The 17,908-nt window shown below is 48.3% G+C and overlaps 1 protein-coding gene across 8 annotated transcripts in view; it reads right to left on the reverse strand.

Moving 5' to 3' along the window:
- GTF2I (general transcription factor IIi) overlaps positions 1-17,908 on the reverse strand; it is a 1,750,178-nt gene that overhangs the window by 1,149,631 nt on the left and 582,639 nt on the right. For all 8 annotated transcript variants that reach the window (XM_078679426.1, XM_078679427.1, XM_078679425.1 and 5 more), the window contains exon 12: positions 7,227-7,373. In XM_078679426.1, the coding sequence (XP_078535552.1) occupies positions 7,227-7,373 (147 nt within the window). The remainder of the gene's footprint in view (positions 1-7,226; positions 7,374-17,908) is intronic.

Below are 17,908 nucleotides of genomic sequence, written 5' to 3' on the forward strand. Positions count from 1 at the left end.
TCCCGAAACTGAATCTAATTAGAAATGCAGTTTACCAAGGGTTTAAAACTCTGGTCAAATAGTCCCTAATACTGGGTATTAGTAGTTCCTCAACCTCTCTAATGGAGGTCATGTACTCCATAAAAAGTTGTTTATTCTAAGGGACTTTCCTCAGGTGTTCCATGGTTAAGTCAGGGTATTATGTTTTCAAAGTCCGATGCTAAGCAGTCAAATAGGATCCCGAAGTCAAGAGCGGTATGGGGATTTGACCAAACAGACAACCAAAGTAACATTGTCACCAGAGTAATAGGATCTTCTACATACCCCAGTTCTCCATGCAGGAAATTCTTTGGGTTACTGCCCAGCAGCCCCAACGCACAAGTTACTTACCTTTGGTAATGATATATCTGTAAAATATGCATCCGAACCCAATGGCGGAAAAAAACAATCTGGGGATGGAGTCGATGCCCATGCGCACTGTAGTCCAGGGGAGGAGCCACCTGTCTCGTGATACTTCGAAGACTCTTCCAGGACAACAATGTGCAATCATCCGGACCCAACACTAGGCGGCGATCTATGGTATAGATATGAATTCAGCAGCCCACATGCCTCGAACACATTAATTAGTGTTAGATTCCTTACCTAAGAATATCCCCAGGCGTCAGACTGGATCCGGAATGTTTTCGTCAGCAGTACCCCTGCGCGTCGGTAGGCGTCATCTGCGGCTCCGCATCAGTCGTCGTGATCGCCAGGATGACGGAGTTCTTAGTAGCCGCCCTCGCGCTGTCAGTTCTGTACATAGCTTTCCGCGCCAGGAATGCAGAGCCATGCAAGAAACCGTCACTGGTGCCATGAAATTAGGGCCCTCAAAGGGAGATACCTTAACCCTAGATATCTGTTCGCAGTACGAGAGGATGGGTGGGGCGGTAAGGAATCTAACACTAATTAATGTTTCGTACAGATATATCGTTATCGAAGGTAAGTAACTTGTGCATCTGAAAGAAACACGTTAGTGTTAGATTCCTTACCTTAGAATAGATACCCCATCAATACCAACCTCGGTGGTGGGTCTGCGTACCAAGATCACTCCAGGAAGTCCTGGAGATTGGAACAGCCAAAGAAGCAATCTCTCCAGACTTGGCTGTCCAGGCAGTAGTGCTTGGCAAACGTGTGCAACGAGGCCCACATAGCTGTCTGACAAATGTCCTGCAAAGGGACTCCCTGTCGCAAGGCAGTAGTAGCCGCTGTGGCCAGAGTGGAAAGGGCGCACAGCCCCACAGGAGGATCCTTTTTAGCAAAGGAATAACAGACCTTGATGCACAAAACGACCCACCGAGAGAAGGTCCGCTTGAGCACTGCTCGTCCCTTCTCAGCGCCCACGTAGCCAACAAAGTGTCAGGAATTGAGTGAGCCTGCGCCTACCTAGGATCGCCAAAGACTCCATTTCCCAGAAGGCAGTCCTTCGGGGAAGCTGTTTCTCCATTTTAGAGACTTGAGACGCAAGAAGTGTCGTACGTGATTGAAGAGTTTCCTGTTCGTACAGTAGCAAAGCGGCTGCTCGCTACACTTGGATCTTTGAAGCCGATGTTTGTTTAGTGCTTTTGGATACTGTGTCCACGCCCGGGACACTGACTGCAAATTGGCAAGCACAAGAATGGTGTCCTCTCCTGTGGAAGTGCTCAGCTGAGCATTTCGGTGCTGATTGCTGGTTCTCCCACCCACGGACGAGTCAGGAGTTCACCAGCCCCTCCATCCCCGATTTTAACAGTGGATTACAGGAGAGCGCTGACGGGCGCTGTTATTTGGGTTTCCTAGGCTCATTCTCTAGCGGCTGTTAGAGGATGGCCCCGCGGTGTCTTTGTTGAATATTCCTTGGAAAAGAAGCGCAAGAGTGAAGGTGTCCCTAGCAAGTTTTCCATGCCTGCGGATCTATAGGGAAGCACCACCACTCATCTCTGAATACTGGGGCCAAAGTCCGGAACTGGCTGTGAAAGTGAGGTACATAATTCTTGTTTTGATTTTGTGACATGGGTTCTTTTGGTGCTCCACTTACTTGCTGGATATTCTGGAGATAAGGTTTCCTCTGTGGCTGTTAACAGGAAGAGACTACAAGAGGATTCTTGCAAAACCACAAACTATTTTTTATCCAGGGAAAAAGGGCTATTATTTCTTCTGTGCATTGAGTTTATGATATAGGGTATGTATGACTGAGTACTGGCATATGGTTTAATTAAGCTTTAAAGAAACCGAGAGTTGAGGTGCTTGACTTCTAGGTACCAGTTCATTTGTTCCAAGGCGCGAGAGAGGCATCTTGCAACCCTGGAAATTCCCTTCAGTCAGTGGAAGGTTACATGAGGTATGAGCATACAACTAGCGAGATACTAATGAGAGTAGTCAGGATAGCTAATCTGTATTAATGTTATGTTTATTTTGTTACAGGTATCCCTATTCCCACGCAGCACCTTCCCTTTCCCTATCCCTCGCATGAACGCCTCAATACTCTGGGTATTTTCCAGTCAGAGTTGGGGATGTCAGGAGGTGGACCCCTTTGAGCATCGCCCAGATCCTGAGGAGTCCAGGTGGTCTCGACACAAAGAGTTGGTCATCCACCCGCAAATGTCGTGTGCGGTCTAGGTAAAAGGAGAGCGCACGTTTTGGGTCCAGACGGTGGAGCCTCTTTTCCTCTTTCGAGGGATGCGGAGGTGAAAAGAAAGTGGGCAAGGTGATGTCCTGCCCGATATGAAAGGCAGTTACCACCCTGGGCAGGAAAGAGGGACGAGTCCTCAGAACAACCTTGTTCGGATAGACAGAAAGGAAAGGAGGTTTAGAGTAAAGAGCCTGGTTCTCACTCACTCTTCTGCAGAGAGGATAGCAACCAGGAAAGCAGTTTTGAGCATCCGAAGACGAAGAGGACAATTATGAAGTGGCTCAAAGGGAGCGCACATCAGATACGTGAGAAAAGGTTCAAGTCCCACTGAGGCATCACGAAAGGAACAGGAGGGAACATGTGTGTGATGCCTTTCAAGAATATATTTACAACAGGGGACTTGGAAAGAGAAGGCACGCGGTGTTGATCGACCGCAACCCTAAACTAAGGGAGGAGAACATCTTCTTGCCGAATTGCTCATACCTCATGGATTCCCGCTCTGGAGGTGCAGTCGGGAATGCGGATAGGGAAGTAGAGGTCTGGATAACCAGGCTCTCAGGGGTGGGGTGGGTGGACAAGAAACTAGGGTCGCCCGGAGCAGGGTGGTGGCGCCTAGCGACATTCCTATCTACAGGGGCACCTGTAGCGGGCCTGGACCAAGTGCCCAACAGGACATCCGTGAGAGCCTCATTAAACGGCAGTAGAAGCTCTGGGGAGCTTACCTGCGGTTTAAGGACCTTTGGGAGGATGTTAGACCTCACCGCTGCGACGGGGAGCTCAAGAGCCAAAGCCTTGGCCGCCCTGTCAGCACCACACTATAAGTAGCCCCCTCCTCCGTAGCCACAGTACGAGGGGCGACAAAACCAGTGTCTGGGGTGGTATCCAGGCCCCTGGCTTCCCCTAGTTCCTGTGTCCAGTCCTGAAATGATTGGCACTCACGTGCCAGAGGGTCCTCAGACCCCTCCCAGCCTCCCTCATCGTCCATCACCTGGTATTCAGGGGTAAAGGATGGACCCAGATCCTTGAAGAATTCCTCTTCGGCCAGCGCCGAATGCGGCGTCGAGCGACGCCGCTCCAATGCCGGATCCGGACCGAGGGGTGGACCAGGGACGGCGCCATGCGGGGCCGGCGCCGGGAGAGACACCCTAGGGGTCGACGCCCGGGGGGTCGTAAGGTCGACCAGCGGCGACCCAGATCCGGAACTAGATCCAGTTGTGGCGCCGGGCCCGAAGTCGCCGATGGCCCCGAAGCACCCGACGGCACCGGAGCCGAAGAACCCGGCCCGCTTGGGCTCCCAGCCGGGGCCGCGGAAACCGAAGGCGCCGCGGAACCCGACGGAGGAGAGAGCGACCTCATGGCCATGAGGAATGCATCAATCTCCTCCGGCGTCGCGTTCTGCCCAGGGACCGGCGGGTATGGAGCAGGCGGCTGAGCCGCGCGGGCGGTGTCACCCGAACCCCCGGCCACATCACGCGAGTGTCGGGGGGAGTCAGAAAAGCGTTGACGCCTCTTCGACTTCTTGTGCCTCTTACCTGAGGACTTGGAGCCCGACGAGTGGTGTCGACTCGCCGAGCTGTGATGACTCCGGCCCGGCGACCGGTCCCTCGACCGCCTTCCGGACCGGGACCTCGAACGGCGCGGGCCGACTGCCAGAGCTAGAGGCGCTTACGGCGCTAATGGGACCGCTCCCGCCTAGCCTTTGGCGTCAAGGCCCGACAGTCAGGGCACGACTTGTCACCGTGGTCGGGCCCCAGGCAATGTAGGCACGGGCGATGGGGGTCGGTAACCGACATCAGTCGGTTGCGTTCGGCACAGGGCTTGAACCCGGGCATCCCTACCGGCACCGATGGAATCGTGCGACTAGAAACGGATCCAAAAAGGATCAAAAAAGCTTAGTCAAAAAGTGGGGGAAAAAAAAGAACTGACGTCGGCGCGCGGCGGCTAAGTACTCTGGCGACGTCATCCCAGCGCCAACGACGACAGACACGGAGCCGCAGACGACGCCTAACGATGCGCAGGGGTACTGCTACGCAAAAAATTCCGGATCCAGACTGACGCCTGGGGATATTCTAAGGTAAGGAATCGAACACTACAGGTTTCTTTCAGATAAGCGATTGCAGAAACTCTTCCCTTATCCCTGAATATGGTTTGTGGGTTACCAGCCCCACAACCCTGCCCTGTAGGTTAATAATGGTAAACCCCTCAGTTTATAAATTTCAATCAAAGGTGTAACAGGCTTGGTATCTTTGAGCTGGGCAAGATTAGAAAGACTATCAACTGACATTTCATGCCTAGTTGATAGACACGGAAGCAAGCGTAAAGATTTGAATATTACGCCCAAATAGGATAAATAGACAAACCGCTCTATTCTCTTTCCCTTAATACTAAAGAATCTAGATTTACAATTGTTGGGGCCACAACCCATGTAAAAAAGTTTTCGCTAAATCGCTGTCAAGGTCGAGTGTAGGGGAGTGCCCTGTTTTGACATGGTAACCCCCATTTTCTCCTGGTTTTTGAAGCAAATCTGACTGATGTGAACTCGGTTTCTGCTAACCAGGTCCCAAGTGCCAGAGTTCTTTCCCAAAAACTGTGCGCTTGCTCCACAAGTAGCAAGATCTATAGCACCCCAGTAAGTCCCAAGAAAATGGCTCCCCTGGTACCTGGCGCACTGGTACTATAGACGGTCTCTAAGGGCTGCAGCACATATTGTGCCACCCTAAGGAACCCACCACCGAACTCATGCACACTGTAGACAATGTGAAATATGCAGAAAAAAGGGAAAAAACGTCATGCCACATACCCTGTGCGCCATGTCCCCAGACACTACATGCAATATATATATATATATATATATATATATATATAAATATATATATAAGTCGCCCCTACACCAGACCTTACAGCCCTAAGTCAGGGTGCCCCTGTGCTATCTAGGTCAATTGCTAGATAGTACAAGTGAACAGGGAAGCCATCTTATGTATACGTACTGGGCACTGGTCATTACGATGGCATCACTGAAACCTATGGTGTTCGATATCAAACATGTCACATTAATAACTCAATACTAAATCCAGGGATGAAATTATTGATACTTGCAACCAGATGGCACCTTAGAGGTGCCATCTGGTTGCAAGTCTGATGTGTTAACACACTGTTTCTTTGGTCAGTAGCAATTACCCTCAATATTGTATGCAAGTGGCTTTGAGTGACTGAGTTGATAAGGGTGTTTAAGTAATTTCCAAAGGACATTCCTTTGTTGACTGTCTTAAAACGCCCAACTGCATCCAGGCTTATGTTAAATCAGAAGCCTATGAAAACAGGCACTAAGACCTTGTTCGCACTTTGAATCATCACCTTCCCACCGCTTTTCAGTACAAATCAGTAAATGCAGCATATTAAAGGGACTGACTTCCAAAAAGGACTCTAGCACAAATAAACCCCAGCACTCTAAGGAGGTGAGGCAAGTGGAGGCGGGGTCGAAGGAATGAGAGAAGGGAGTGGGCAGTCTACGTTTTTTTTCCCATGAATAAGTCATGGGCACATAAAGCAAACATATCACATATGAGAAAGCCTCTGTGTGGTCAATGTCGGTAGATACCCTATTGCTGAAGACCTGACTACGTCACTTAATGTCAACACTCAGGACCCTGGGAAGTCATGTTTCATCATTGGTCATCCCGCACTCCCCAAAGAATCCTCTAATGGCAGGCAGGTTGAGTTAAGGGTACTTTAGGTGAGCTGGACTTTAGGTGGGTAAGGAAGAATTTGACACCATTGGCGGTCTCCGGAAATTATAAAAAGGAACAGTTTCTAGAAATTGCACCATGCTGGCAGTTAAGCCTGCTTCTACGCATTAGGTTTTGTAGTTGAGCAAATTTAAACAAAAGTACGCCCTTTAGCTGATTGACTGGGAAAGCAGCGCAGGACACAAAGATCTGACCTCACCAAATGTAGTACACCACTTTATAACAAGTAAAGGTACCTATTCAGTATTACACTGGTGCCAGCAAGAACTATAAAGGCAGCTGTCTATACGACAAAAAATACCCAGCATACTATCTAGCGCTGGCTGTGACAAGTGTACTGCAATTTATGCAAGACACTGGCTGATGGCTGAATGTGTCTTTGTTTCAAAAGACGAAATGTAGGGTGCTGGGAAACTCCAGATAAATCAAAAGGATGACACTCAAGTTATACTTGGCCGATTATCTTTGGGAGCTTTTGGCCTTTCAATAGTAGTTAAAAGAAAAGACTGACTAATAAAAACAAAAAAAATAATAAAGTTGTGTGTCACACTAAACATGTCCTAATCATGGAGAGGTTTGTTGGGTGTTTTTTCCTGCCGATCTCACCATCTTAGCACTTCTACAAACGGAAGAAAAGATGATTTACACGGCAGAGGGATATACAGCGACTTAAGATCATGCCTAGAATGCGATCGCATTGAGGTTTATGCAACAGCATTACATATAAACAAGAACAACATGTTTTATTTTTAAACATTACAAACAAATAATTATCTCCAGCACCTAGAAATATTTAAACATAATGAGGTGCCTGAAGATTGAAAATGAGGTGAAGCACATATTTTTTGACTTACCAAAATTGAATTCTTTGGCTTTTCGTCTTGATGTTTCACAAGGTGTTTCAGTAACAGTCACAGTAGTGATTACGGGTTTTTGGGGAGTGGTTGTGGTGCTGACAGCAGTCGTTTTTGATCTCTTGCTGGGAGGGAAGTATTCTTCATCTTTGAAAGATAGATACATCATATAAGCTAAATGTGATTACAACATTATGAATTATGAAACTTTACATTCAACTGCAGTTATATGGTTCAATATCAATGCATGGTTACAAATTAATTAGGCAAGCTTAAGCAATTTAATTGCTATGCTACATAAGAGAATATGATTTGTTACATTCACCAAATTATTTTCTCATGTGATTTTCACTCCTTACAGCCTGGACATTTCTAGTACAAATGACAGGGCAGCAATAATAATAACTCATTTGGTGTCCTAATTTATTAACTTCATGGTTTGTCAGAAATGTTTACGTCGTCAGTCTGATTCTGCCACCAGAAGACAACTTTAGAGTTTCTCGCACTAGTAGGTACAGAATAAAGCTCAGGCACCTCAATGGTAAAGAGGGTGGGTCACATTAGATGCTATAATGGACACTAATGCGGCAGTAGAGAAAGTATTCAGTCTGTAGTACTGGCTCTCCGTCACAGATTTCTGTGCGGAGGTTCAACAACATTAGAACACTGAATATCTGCAAGCCCCACAGCAAAACCAGGGATCCTTTTTTACATAAGGTAAAATAACACCCCCCCTTCCCCACACACACTCGGGGAGGGGGGGGCGCATGTGTTTACTGGTACATTGTGATGTACCAGTTAACACAATTCATTCAAATTGGGGTATAAAATAAGGGTACTGCGATGTACTAGAGAGAACAATGCACCCAGATTGTGGTATACTTCATACAAAGACAATTGGAATTTTCCTCAACACATTGCATTGGGATATTCTAAAGAACATTGTGCAGTTTGATGTGGAGCAAAATAAATAAAGACTAGTCTGACGTACTACCATTCACAAGGCAACGTCATTGAGTTATACTAAGTACAAAGGGTATTGTAATGACCTGCAGACTCAATGTACCGTGCTTGATGCTGTAAGGAAAAAATCACAATGATGTACCAGCGTACACATTACATTACTGCAGAAACTGTGCACCGAGGGAAGGGGGGGGGGGGTGACAGGTGAGAAGACAGGAAGGGGAGAGAGAAGTGGACGGCGGAGAGAGAAACTGGAACAGATACAAGTCCCAGGGAGGCGGGAGGGCGTGTAGTGATCTGCAGCTCTACATGCCAAGAACAGATGCATACTGGTAAGTAGCATTTTCCGTTCAAAGCATACGAGCTGCAGATACTACACTTTTGCATCGATTGTGTAGCAGTGTCTCACCTAGCGGTGGTCACCTGTATCTGTTGCAGTTGTCTGACAGAGTTTTAGGGACAGCTTGGCCTACTGCAGCTTGCTGCTTGGCTTGCACATCAACACAGTAGTGTTTAGTGAAGGTGTGTGTTGTAGACCATGTTGCTGCCTTGCATATTTCTTCTAGGGGGATGTTCCCTAAGAAAGCCATAGAGGCTCCTAGCTTGCATGTGGAGTGCGCTCTATGAGGAATTGTTAATGTACGTTTTGCTTTCTGATAGCATACTTGTATACATTTTACAATCCACCTTGCAATTCCACCCTTAGAGATGGAGTTGCTTTTATGAGGTGGAGAGAAAGATACAAACAATTGTTTTGTTTTTCAAAAATATTTAGTTCTATCTATATAGTAGAGAAGAGCTCTTTTATCTTCTAGTGTGTGTAGAGCTCTTTCTGCTACAGAGTCAGGGTTTTGGGAAAACACAGGTAACTCTACAGATTGGTTTAAATAAAAAGGAGTAATGACTTTTGGAAGGAATTTAGGATTAGTTCTTAGAACCACTTTGTTACGATGTAGTTGTAAAAATGGTTCTTGTATTGTGAAAACTTGTATCTCACTTACTCTTCTAAGAGAGGTAATCGCAATAAGGAAAGCTGTTTTCCAAGTGAGGAATTGCAGTTCACATTTGTGTAAAGGTTCAAAAGGGGGTCCCATGAGCCTTGTAAGTACTACGTTTAGGTTCCACACTGGAGGTGGTGGTAACCTGGGCGGAATGATTCTTTTCAATCCTTCCATAAAAGCTTTAATTGCAGGTACTCTAAAAAGAGACAGATGTTGTCTGTTTTGTAAATATGCTGCAATTGCAGCAAGGTGCAGGCGTATGGATGAATATGCCAAGTTACACCTTTCTAAATGTAAAAGGTAGCACATTATATTTTGGGTGGAAGCATCCAGGGGATCAATTTGGTTATTGTTGCAATAAATGGCAAATCTCTTCCATTTAGCAGCATAACAAGCTCTGGTAGTAGGTCTCCTGGCTTCTTTAATGATGCTCATACAGTCTGGTGGTAGGTTAAGATCACCAAACTTGAGACTTCAGGAGCTAGATCGCCAGATTCAGTTGATTTGGGTCTGGATGTCTGATGTCTCCATGGTTCTGCGTTAGCAGGGATGGTGCCAGTCGTAACTTTTGGTGTGGAACAGTGTGGAACCAGTGGGGTGAACCATGGTTGGCGTGCCTATGTGGGAGCTACCATGATTAATTTGAGAGCTCGTAATGGATTGCCCTATGGAGGCAATAGTAATTTTGCAAGCCTTCTCTGACCTCAATCCAGAATTGTGAGAAGTTGGCCTGATGTGCAGTGCTCACTATTCTAGTGATCACTATATATCAGTCCAAACAACCCTTATTGATGATTGGTTGTAAGTCAACCTTATAGACCAGCTATCCTAGTAGCATGGATACGAGCAGTCTAAGGCTAAGACTCTAGAGGGCGTGTTAAGCCAGCTGTTTTACCATCACATTACCCCTTGAACACCCAGTGAAAGGACACCACACAAGTGTTATGAAAATAAACAGTGTATTTATTAGAATCACAACAACCCTGTACTCTTTATGAGGACAGGGTGCTAGGCACACAACAAAACTCTTACGAAAATACTTAAGTTAGCACGTTATACACAAATGCCCGAGGGGCACGAAAAACCATATACTTTAAAAGTGGAATGCGAATTACTAGCAGGTAAGTAACAGTTCTAATAGGCTTTGGAATCGCTAGGACTGGACTAGGGAATCGTTAGATTACTACTAGGAGGCCCAGGGGACTCGGGTGCAGAGTGTGCACTCTCACGCGGGATGCGGGACAAAGTCTATGGAGGCTAGTAAAGGCAAAGTTAGTGTTCACGGGCGAACCCGACCTGGTAGGAAGAAAATGACAGTGGATCCTGACCCTAGGATAGTGAGGCTATGCTGGGACACCGAAGTGCCGAAGTTACCTAGCCCAGGGGCTGCAGCTGCATAGGTCTGAAAAGACGTCGGGGATCTCGTTGCCGGACCAGGAGCCTGGAAGGAAGAAGTTGCTGGCAGGCGACCAGTGAAGAAAAGTTCGAGGGATCCAAGCCTGGATCAAGGAAGAAGAAAACCTGAAAGCAGAGGGGACCAAGTTCTTGAATCACTAGCCAGTGATTAAGTGGGCACCAGGATGGCACCGGGCGAAGTCACCGCAGTCAGGTGAGTGGGCGCTGCTGGGCTCTGCAGTCTCCCGGACCAGGAGGCGTTGTCGGCGACCAGGATGGAGGTGCGAGCTGTCCCACGAAGGTTCTTGCTGTCGACGTCGCTGGACCCAGGATTGGGCAACAAGTCTTGGCAAATGCAAGGCCCACGCGGTGGACCTAAAATGGCGTCTTGAGTGGACCAGGAGGGTCCAGGGTACTTCTCCGATGGAGGGAAGCAAGGGCCAGTCTGGAGCAACCAGACCAGCAGCAGAAATGTCGTCGGGCGTCGTCAGGAAGGCCACAAGCCAGCGGGCTAGTAGCCAAACAACGCGGTGAGCAGTAAAAAGCAGAAGGGCCCCACGCAGATCGTGGAGATGCTGGGGGGCTGCTCTTCGGTGCTGGAGCTGCTCAGGGTGGGGGCTTCTCGGACCCCAAAGCACTCACCAGGAATTCACTCGGCGGGCTTGCTGGAAAGAAGTCGTGCAGTCTTGAAGATGGCCGGTCCCTCGAGGTCTCGTCACACCCACGAATCTCAGCGTGACTGATGATGCAGGTAGAGGTCAGAGGTGCCAGGGACGCCGGTTCTCGTCGAGCTGGGCAGTCGGATTCCGGAGGAAGGACTTGCAGCAGACCGCAGTGTTCTTAGATGGTGCCTGCGGGTGCAGGGTGACTACTCCTTAGTCACAAGGGAGAAATCTTAGGAAGAAGTCTTGAGTTCCTTTCGCAGAAAGTAGTTTCAGGATTCAAAGATGATCTGATTTGGAAGGGGGCCAGTCTCTACCTTTATCCTGTAAAAAGGGGCTGGCACGCGACTAAGTCCTGCCCTATGGGTGGGACTAGGAGGGGGGTGGTTACACCCACTTCCTTGGCGGGCTTTTCCCCAGCACAGGGTCTGGAGTGACCCTGGAACTGGTTCCAGCCAGCCTATGCACAGTGAGCACCGGGGTGCCACGTGCAGTCACCTTCCTCTAAAGCCCTGCCTACCTACAATACACAAAACCCTGTCTGGGACGGTGCTGGCACCGCCCCTGGCAGGAAACCCTTTGTCCTTGCCTCCTGCTCTGGGAGGACTCCCAGCAGCAGGAGGGCAGACTTGTGTCTCGGTGGCAGCATCCATTTTGTGGAGCTGAGGCTCTGTTCGACTTTAACCGGGGTTAGGGGTTACATACATGTCGTGTCCCTCTAGAAGGGTGGAATGCTAACCCCGTCGCCAGAATTGGCGAGGGGTTAGTATTCCAATTCGTATGACACCTTACTCGACATGTTTTGATAAAGCGATACCAGAGTTGGCACATAACCGCGAGGATTATAATGCACTTAAGAGTATATGGTATGCGATATCATGGAAACGGCTAAGGGATGGGTCCCGAAAGCCGCAGACAGGCTCAGCTCATGCCAGAGCACCATCTCACACGATTCCAAGCACTCTGCCTTCAGGATTGTTAAGGCCTGCCATAGGAGTGACTGATAGGAGATCTGTGTGTCCATTTTTAGGGTTAGATATAGGTATACTATATCTAAAGCAAAGGGTGATTACACCACCTTGCCCCAGCTGTCAAGCAGCCAGTTGTGTCAGATTTGGATGGCCAGCCAGGGGTGGCATAATACATGCTGCAGCCCCTGGTAGGCCCTGGGTACACCTATGCCCTGGGTACCTAAGGTACACTGTACAGGGACTGATAAGGTGACTCAGTATCCAATTTAGATATGTACCTAAGGTACATGGAATCCATTTTACAGAGAGAGCAGTGGGCCTGAGGTCCTGAATAGCAGGGCCTCAGGTCAACTAAGTCAGAAAACCAGCAAAACACCAGGCAAAAAGTTGGGGGCAACCATAGTCAGGGATCAACCTTCCTACAAGAATCTATTAAACATTCATACACCAAGGAGTGGGCATTAGTGCTGGCTCCTGCACTATACCGCAATCATGTTGGGTGGGATGATTGTTCAACTTATCACAAATTCCCATTAAAAACAAACCCTGAACCCCAGAGACAGTACCCAATAAAACATGAAGCTAAAAACAAGTTAGGGAAACAACTTGAATACCAAGGCGTAATAGAATATTTCACCTCTTCAACAAATAAACCTTTGTTTCCCAGTCATGAAACCAGACAATTCATACTGTCTAGTTTTAGACTACAGACATTTAAACACATCCACTTGCACATTTACAGTACAGAATGCACACAGTGCCGCCCTGATGAATAACATTGTGCAGGAGAAATACAAAACACTAGATATCTCAAATAGATTTTCTGCCAAAACAGCGCCTGAAAGCAGATAATTCACAGCGTTTTCAGTACGACAGCAATTTTGCTGTTTACCTCAAGGGTATAAGAATAGCCCTGGGCTGTTTTTAGCCAGAGTGACCGAGTTAATTCAAAATTTTGATGAGGAGGCGCTGTCATATGTAGATTATATTTATCTGATGAACGATGAATAAATGGAGCACCTCGACAGAGTAGATCACATAATTCTAGAGGTTGCTCACAAATTTAATTTTAAAAAATCAGAAATTGCCCACCTCAATGTCCTGTTTCTGGGATATGAGTTGAGTGAAGGCAAAAGCCTGGCGGTGCATTTTTTAGAAAAATGTGCGTTGCTCCAACCTCCAACGACTCTGAAAATACTACAATCTATTTTACTATTTTTAAATTTTGGCCGGAATATACATTTTGGATTATGCTGAACGAGTAAAACCGTTCCACGATTGAATTTGACCAGATTTTTCAATCAACCAATATACACAACATAAACATTTTCCGTTCCATACAGTGTGATATGATAGCTTCCAAACATGTACACATCAGTGTTCACACATCCAACCTTGTGATCCGCGTAGTAGCTGGACCAACCAGGTGCCCCTATATCACTTTTAATCACATTTGTACTCAAACGCAGAAATGCGTTTTGCACCCACTGAGAACATTCTCATGGCACTACAGACTGCTGTAGTGAGAGAGAGCACTAGTTCAGGGAAAACATAACTGTCGTAACCCCAGTACCGACCTTAGAGGCAATTACAAAAGGGAGTGTTCCGAATGCTAAAGCTTTACATCAATAATAGATTCAAAGGGCTAATTCTCTACTGCAACAGATGTAGACTGCAGCTTTGATTATACATTACAAACATAAGCATTTCTGCAAGACGAACAAGAATATCCTCTGCCAAAAGAAATATTGCCTCTAGATAGATTGGACTATATCATCTACACTAAAGGATCTGCTCAGCCTGCAGTAGGGACAAGACACCAATATTCCGAGGCATGCACAATCGAAAAGGGACACATGCTTGATGAAACGTTCTGTCCTGGAAAAAAACATCCAGTCCCTAGGGGATTGTACGGCACAGCTGGCAGAGCTCAAATCCCTAATTCTGTCACTACAAAGTACGGGTCACAGATTCCCCACACTTAGTGTGCGATTCATATTACTGTGTACAGTCCTATTATAAATATCTTCACTATTGGGGCCAAAATGGATTTTGAGATTCAAAGGTTGCACAAGGGCTCATGTTATCCACACATGGAGTCATCAATGTTTTGGGATTCACGCGTCTCATTACTGAAGCAGCGCTATTGGTGGCCAGGTCTTACCAAACAAATTAAGGACTTCGTCCTTAAATGTGAAATCTACCAGCAGAAGAAAGACTCAATGATAGCACGTCCACCACAGACACCTCTAATGATCTCAGCAGTTGTCCTCTAGCAGTTGTTTATTTGGATCACTGCGGCCCCTTACACTCAGATGTGGCTTACAAGTACATCTTGGTGGCAGTGGATTCATGCTTCAGATCCCTGTGGGTTTGACCACAGCACCCAGCAGACGCTCAAACTGTTAAAGGATTTGCAAGTCTTTATTGGGAAACACGCAATTAGCACACTACATTCTCACCCGAGCCCAGCGTTTAGCTCTCCGGGCTAACAAAGAAGTGTAAGAAAGTGGCTCTATATATACTGGACAATAATGAAGTACAGTGTGTATAGAGTCCACAAACCCCAAATGTATAACAGAGGTTAAAGTCAGGACTGACCTTACTCTCAAAAGTGGTAGCTTGGTCGAGCAGTAAGGCAGTGCCAGAGGGCAGTGTAAAGCATTTTTTGTACACACTAAGTCAGCAAAGGATTTCACACACTCAAAGACTGAATTCCAGGCCGATGGTTTTTATATCCAAAAATATAGTTGTTTTATTTTTAGAACCAACAGGCATAAAAATATACTTTGCTAGATATGAGAACTCTCATATAATTACTTTGCAAGGAAGCAATAACGTTGGTGAACACAATAGGTACAGAAGTTGCTGAAGGCAACTCAAGTCTAGGCACACTTTAGCATTGAGCTCAATGGATTGTTACCTTAAAAGTACAGTTGATTACAGTACAGATTACTTTCGTAGTTCCAGGACTAGATCCTAGATTCAGTCCTAGGGTCTACGCTAAAACCAGATTAGCAAAAACGAACAAGTTACTTACCTTCGGTAACGATATATCTGTAAGAAACAGTAGTTAGTATTAGATTCCTTACCTTAGAATATCCCCAGGCGTCAGTCTGGATCCGGAAACTTTTGCGTAGCAGTACCCCTGCGCGTCAGTAGGCGTCGTCTGCAGGCGTCCCCTGCGGCTCCGCGTCGTCGGCGTCGTGATGACGTCGCTGGAGTATATAGACGCCGCCTCCGCGCGCTGACGTCAGTTCTTTGCACACAGCTTTTCCGCGCCAGAACACGCAGAGCCATGTGAGAACTAACACTGGTGCCATTTGAAACTAGGGCCCTGAAAGGGATGTCCTTAACCCTAGGTATCAGTTCGCAGAACGGGGAGGATGGGTGGGGCGGTAAGGAATCTAATACTAACTACTGTTTCTTACAGATCTATCGTTACCGAAGGTAAGTAACTTGTTCATCTGAAAGAAACAGGTTAGTATTAGATTCCTTACCTTAGAATAGATACCCCAGCAATACCAACCCCGGTGGTGGGTCTGCGAACCAATACAATCCTACACCAGAAAATCCTGGAGGACCGAACGGCCAAAGAAGCCGTCCCTCCGGACTTGACTGTCCAGGCAGTAATGCCTCGCAAAGGTGTGCAGCGAGGCCCACGTAGCCGCCTGGCAAATGTCCTGCAAAGGGACTCCCCGGCCCAGGGCAGTAGTAGCCGCCGTGGCCCGAGTGGAATGGGCCCTCAGCCCAACCGGAGGCTCCTTCCGAGCCAAAGAGTAGCATGCTTTGATGCACAGGACGACCCACCGAGAGATGGTTCGTTTCTGTACCGCCCTTCCCTTCTTCTCACCCACGTAGCCAACAAACAGTTGGTCATCCACCCGGAACTGGCGTGTGCGATCCATATAAAATGAAAGCGCACGTTTTGGGTCCAGACGATGGAGCCGCTCTTCATCTTTTGAAGGATGCGGAGGCGGGAAGAAGGAGGGTAAGGTGATGGACTGCCCGATGTGAAAAGCAGAAACTACTTTGGGCAGGAAAGAAGGTCTAGTCCTAAGAACCACCTTGTCAGGATGAACGGACAAGAAAGGAGGTTTCACAGAAAGAGCCTGGAGCTCACTCACTCTCCTGGCAGAGGTGATGGCAACCAGGAAGGCCGTCTTTAAAGTGAGAAGACGGAGAGGACAGGAATGAAGCGGCTCAAAGGGAGCACACATCAAGAATGTCAGAACCAGGTTCAAGTCCCACTGAGGCATCACGAACGGAACAGGTGGATACATGTGCGTGATGCCTTTCAAGAATCTCAGTACAATAGGGGACTTGAATAAAGATGGCTGATCAGGTAGCCTTAAGAAGGCGGAAAGGGCAGAAAGGTAGCCCTTGATAGTGCCCAGAGCAGAGCCCTGCTGGGCAAGAGAAAGAAGGAAGAGGAGAACCTCGGAAAGAGGGGCAGAAAGGGGATCCACAGCCTTTGCTGTGCACCATGCCACAAATCTGTTCCACCGGCAGGCGTATACCGACTTTGTGGAGGGACGCCTGGCTGCCAGAATCACTTCACAGACTTCAGGAGGCAAGTCAAATGGCCTCAACTGTCGCCGCTCAATCTCCAAGCATGGAGGTGGAGACTGGACAGGTTCGGGTGGAGGACCGTCCCCTGCTGCTGCGACAGAAGGTCCTCCCGAAGGGGCAGGCGGATCGAGGGACCGACTGACATGCTGAGTAGCTCGGGATACCAGTACCTTCGAGCCCAGTCCGGAGCCACAAGGATAACTTGGGCCCGGTCGCGCCTGATCTTCTTCAGCACTCTGGGCAGAAGTGGTATAGGCGGAAAGGCGTACAACAGACCGCAACTCCACTCGTGCCGAAAGGCGTCGCCGAGCGAGTGCCGTCTTGGAAACTCCAACGCGCAGAACTGAAGACATTGCGCGTTCTCTTCTGTGGCGAATAGATCTAACCAAGGCTCTCCCCATTGCAGAAAGAGGCCTTTCGCCACGTCCGAGTTCAGACGCCATTCGTGATCCACCGAGCACCGACGGCTGAGTTTGTCCGCCCTGGCGTTCAGAGAACCTGCCAGGTGTTGAACCGTCAGAGTCACGCCCTGACGTTCCAGCCATTGCCAGAGGCGCAGGGCCTCTTGGCAAAGGGTCCACGACCCCACACCGCCCTGTTTGTTGCAATACCACATGGCGGTGGTGTTGTCCGTGAACACCTGCACTACACTCCCGTTGACAAAGGGGAGGAATGCCTTCAGTGCTAGGCGAATCGCCCGCAGCTCCAACATGTTGATATGGAGCCGGGACTCCGCCGGAGACCAGATGCCTCTGATCTCCGCCTCTCCCAAGTGGCCTCCCCAGCCCTGGAGGGACGCGTCCGTCACAACTACGTGCTCCGGTTGGGGAAGGGAGAGGGATCTGCCTCTGACCCAATCGCGGTCCGTAAGCCACCACTGCAACTGTCTCGCAGTGCCCTCTCCGAGATCAGGACATGGTCGGATAGGTTGCCCTGATGCTGGGCCCACTGAAACTTCAGGTCCCACTGCAGAGCCCGCATCCGCCACCTGGCGTGATGCACCAGTAGGATGCAGGAGGCCATCAGCCCCAGAAGCCGCAGCGTCAACCTGACCGAAACCCGGGATAACGGCTGAAAGACGGGAATCAGAGCCTGAATATCCCGGACCCGCCGTTCCG

This window comes from Lissotriton helveticus, chromosome 3_1 (genome assembly GCF_964261635.1).
Source record: "Lissotriton helveticus chromosome 3_1, aLisHel1.1, whole genome shotgun sequence".
Classification (NCBI taxonomy): domain Eukaryota; kingdom Metazoa; phylum Chordata; class Amphibia; order Caudata; family Salamandridae; genus Lissotriton; species Lissotriton helveticus.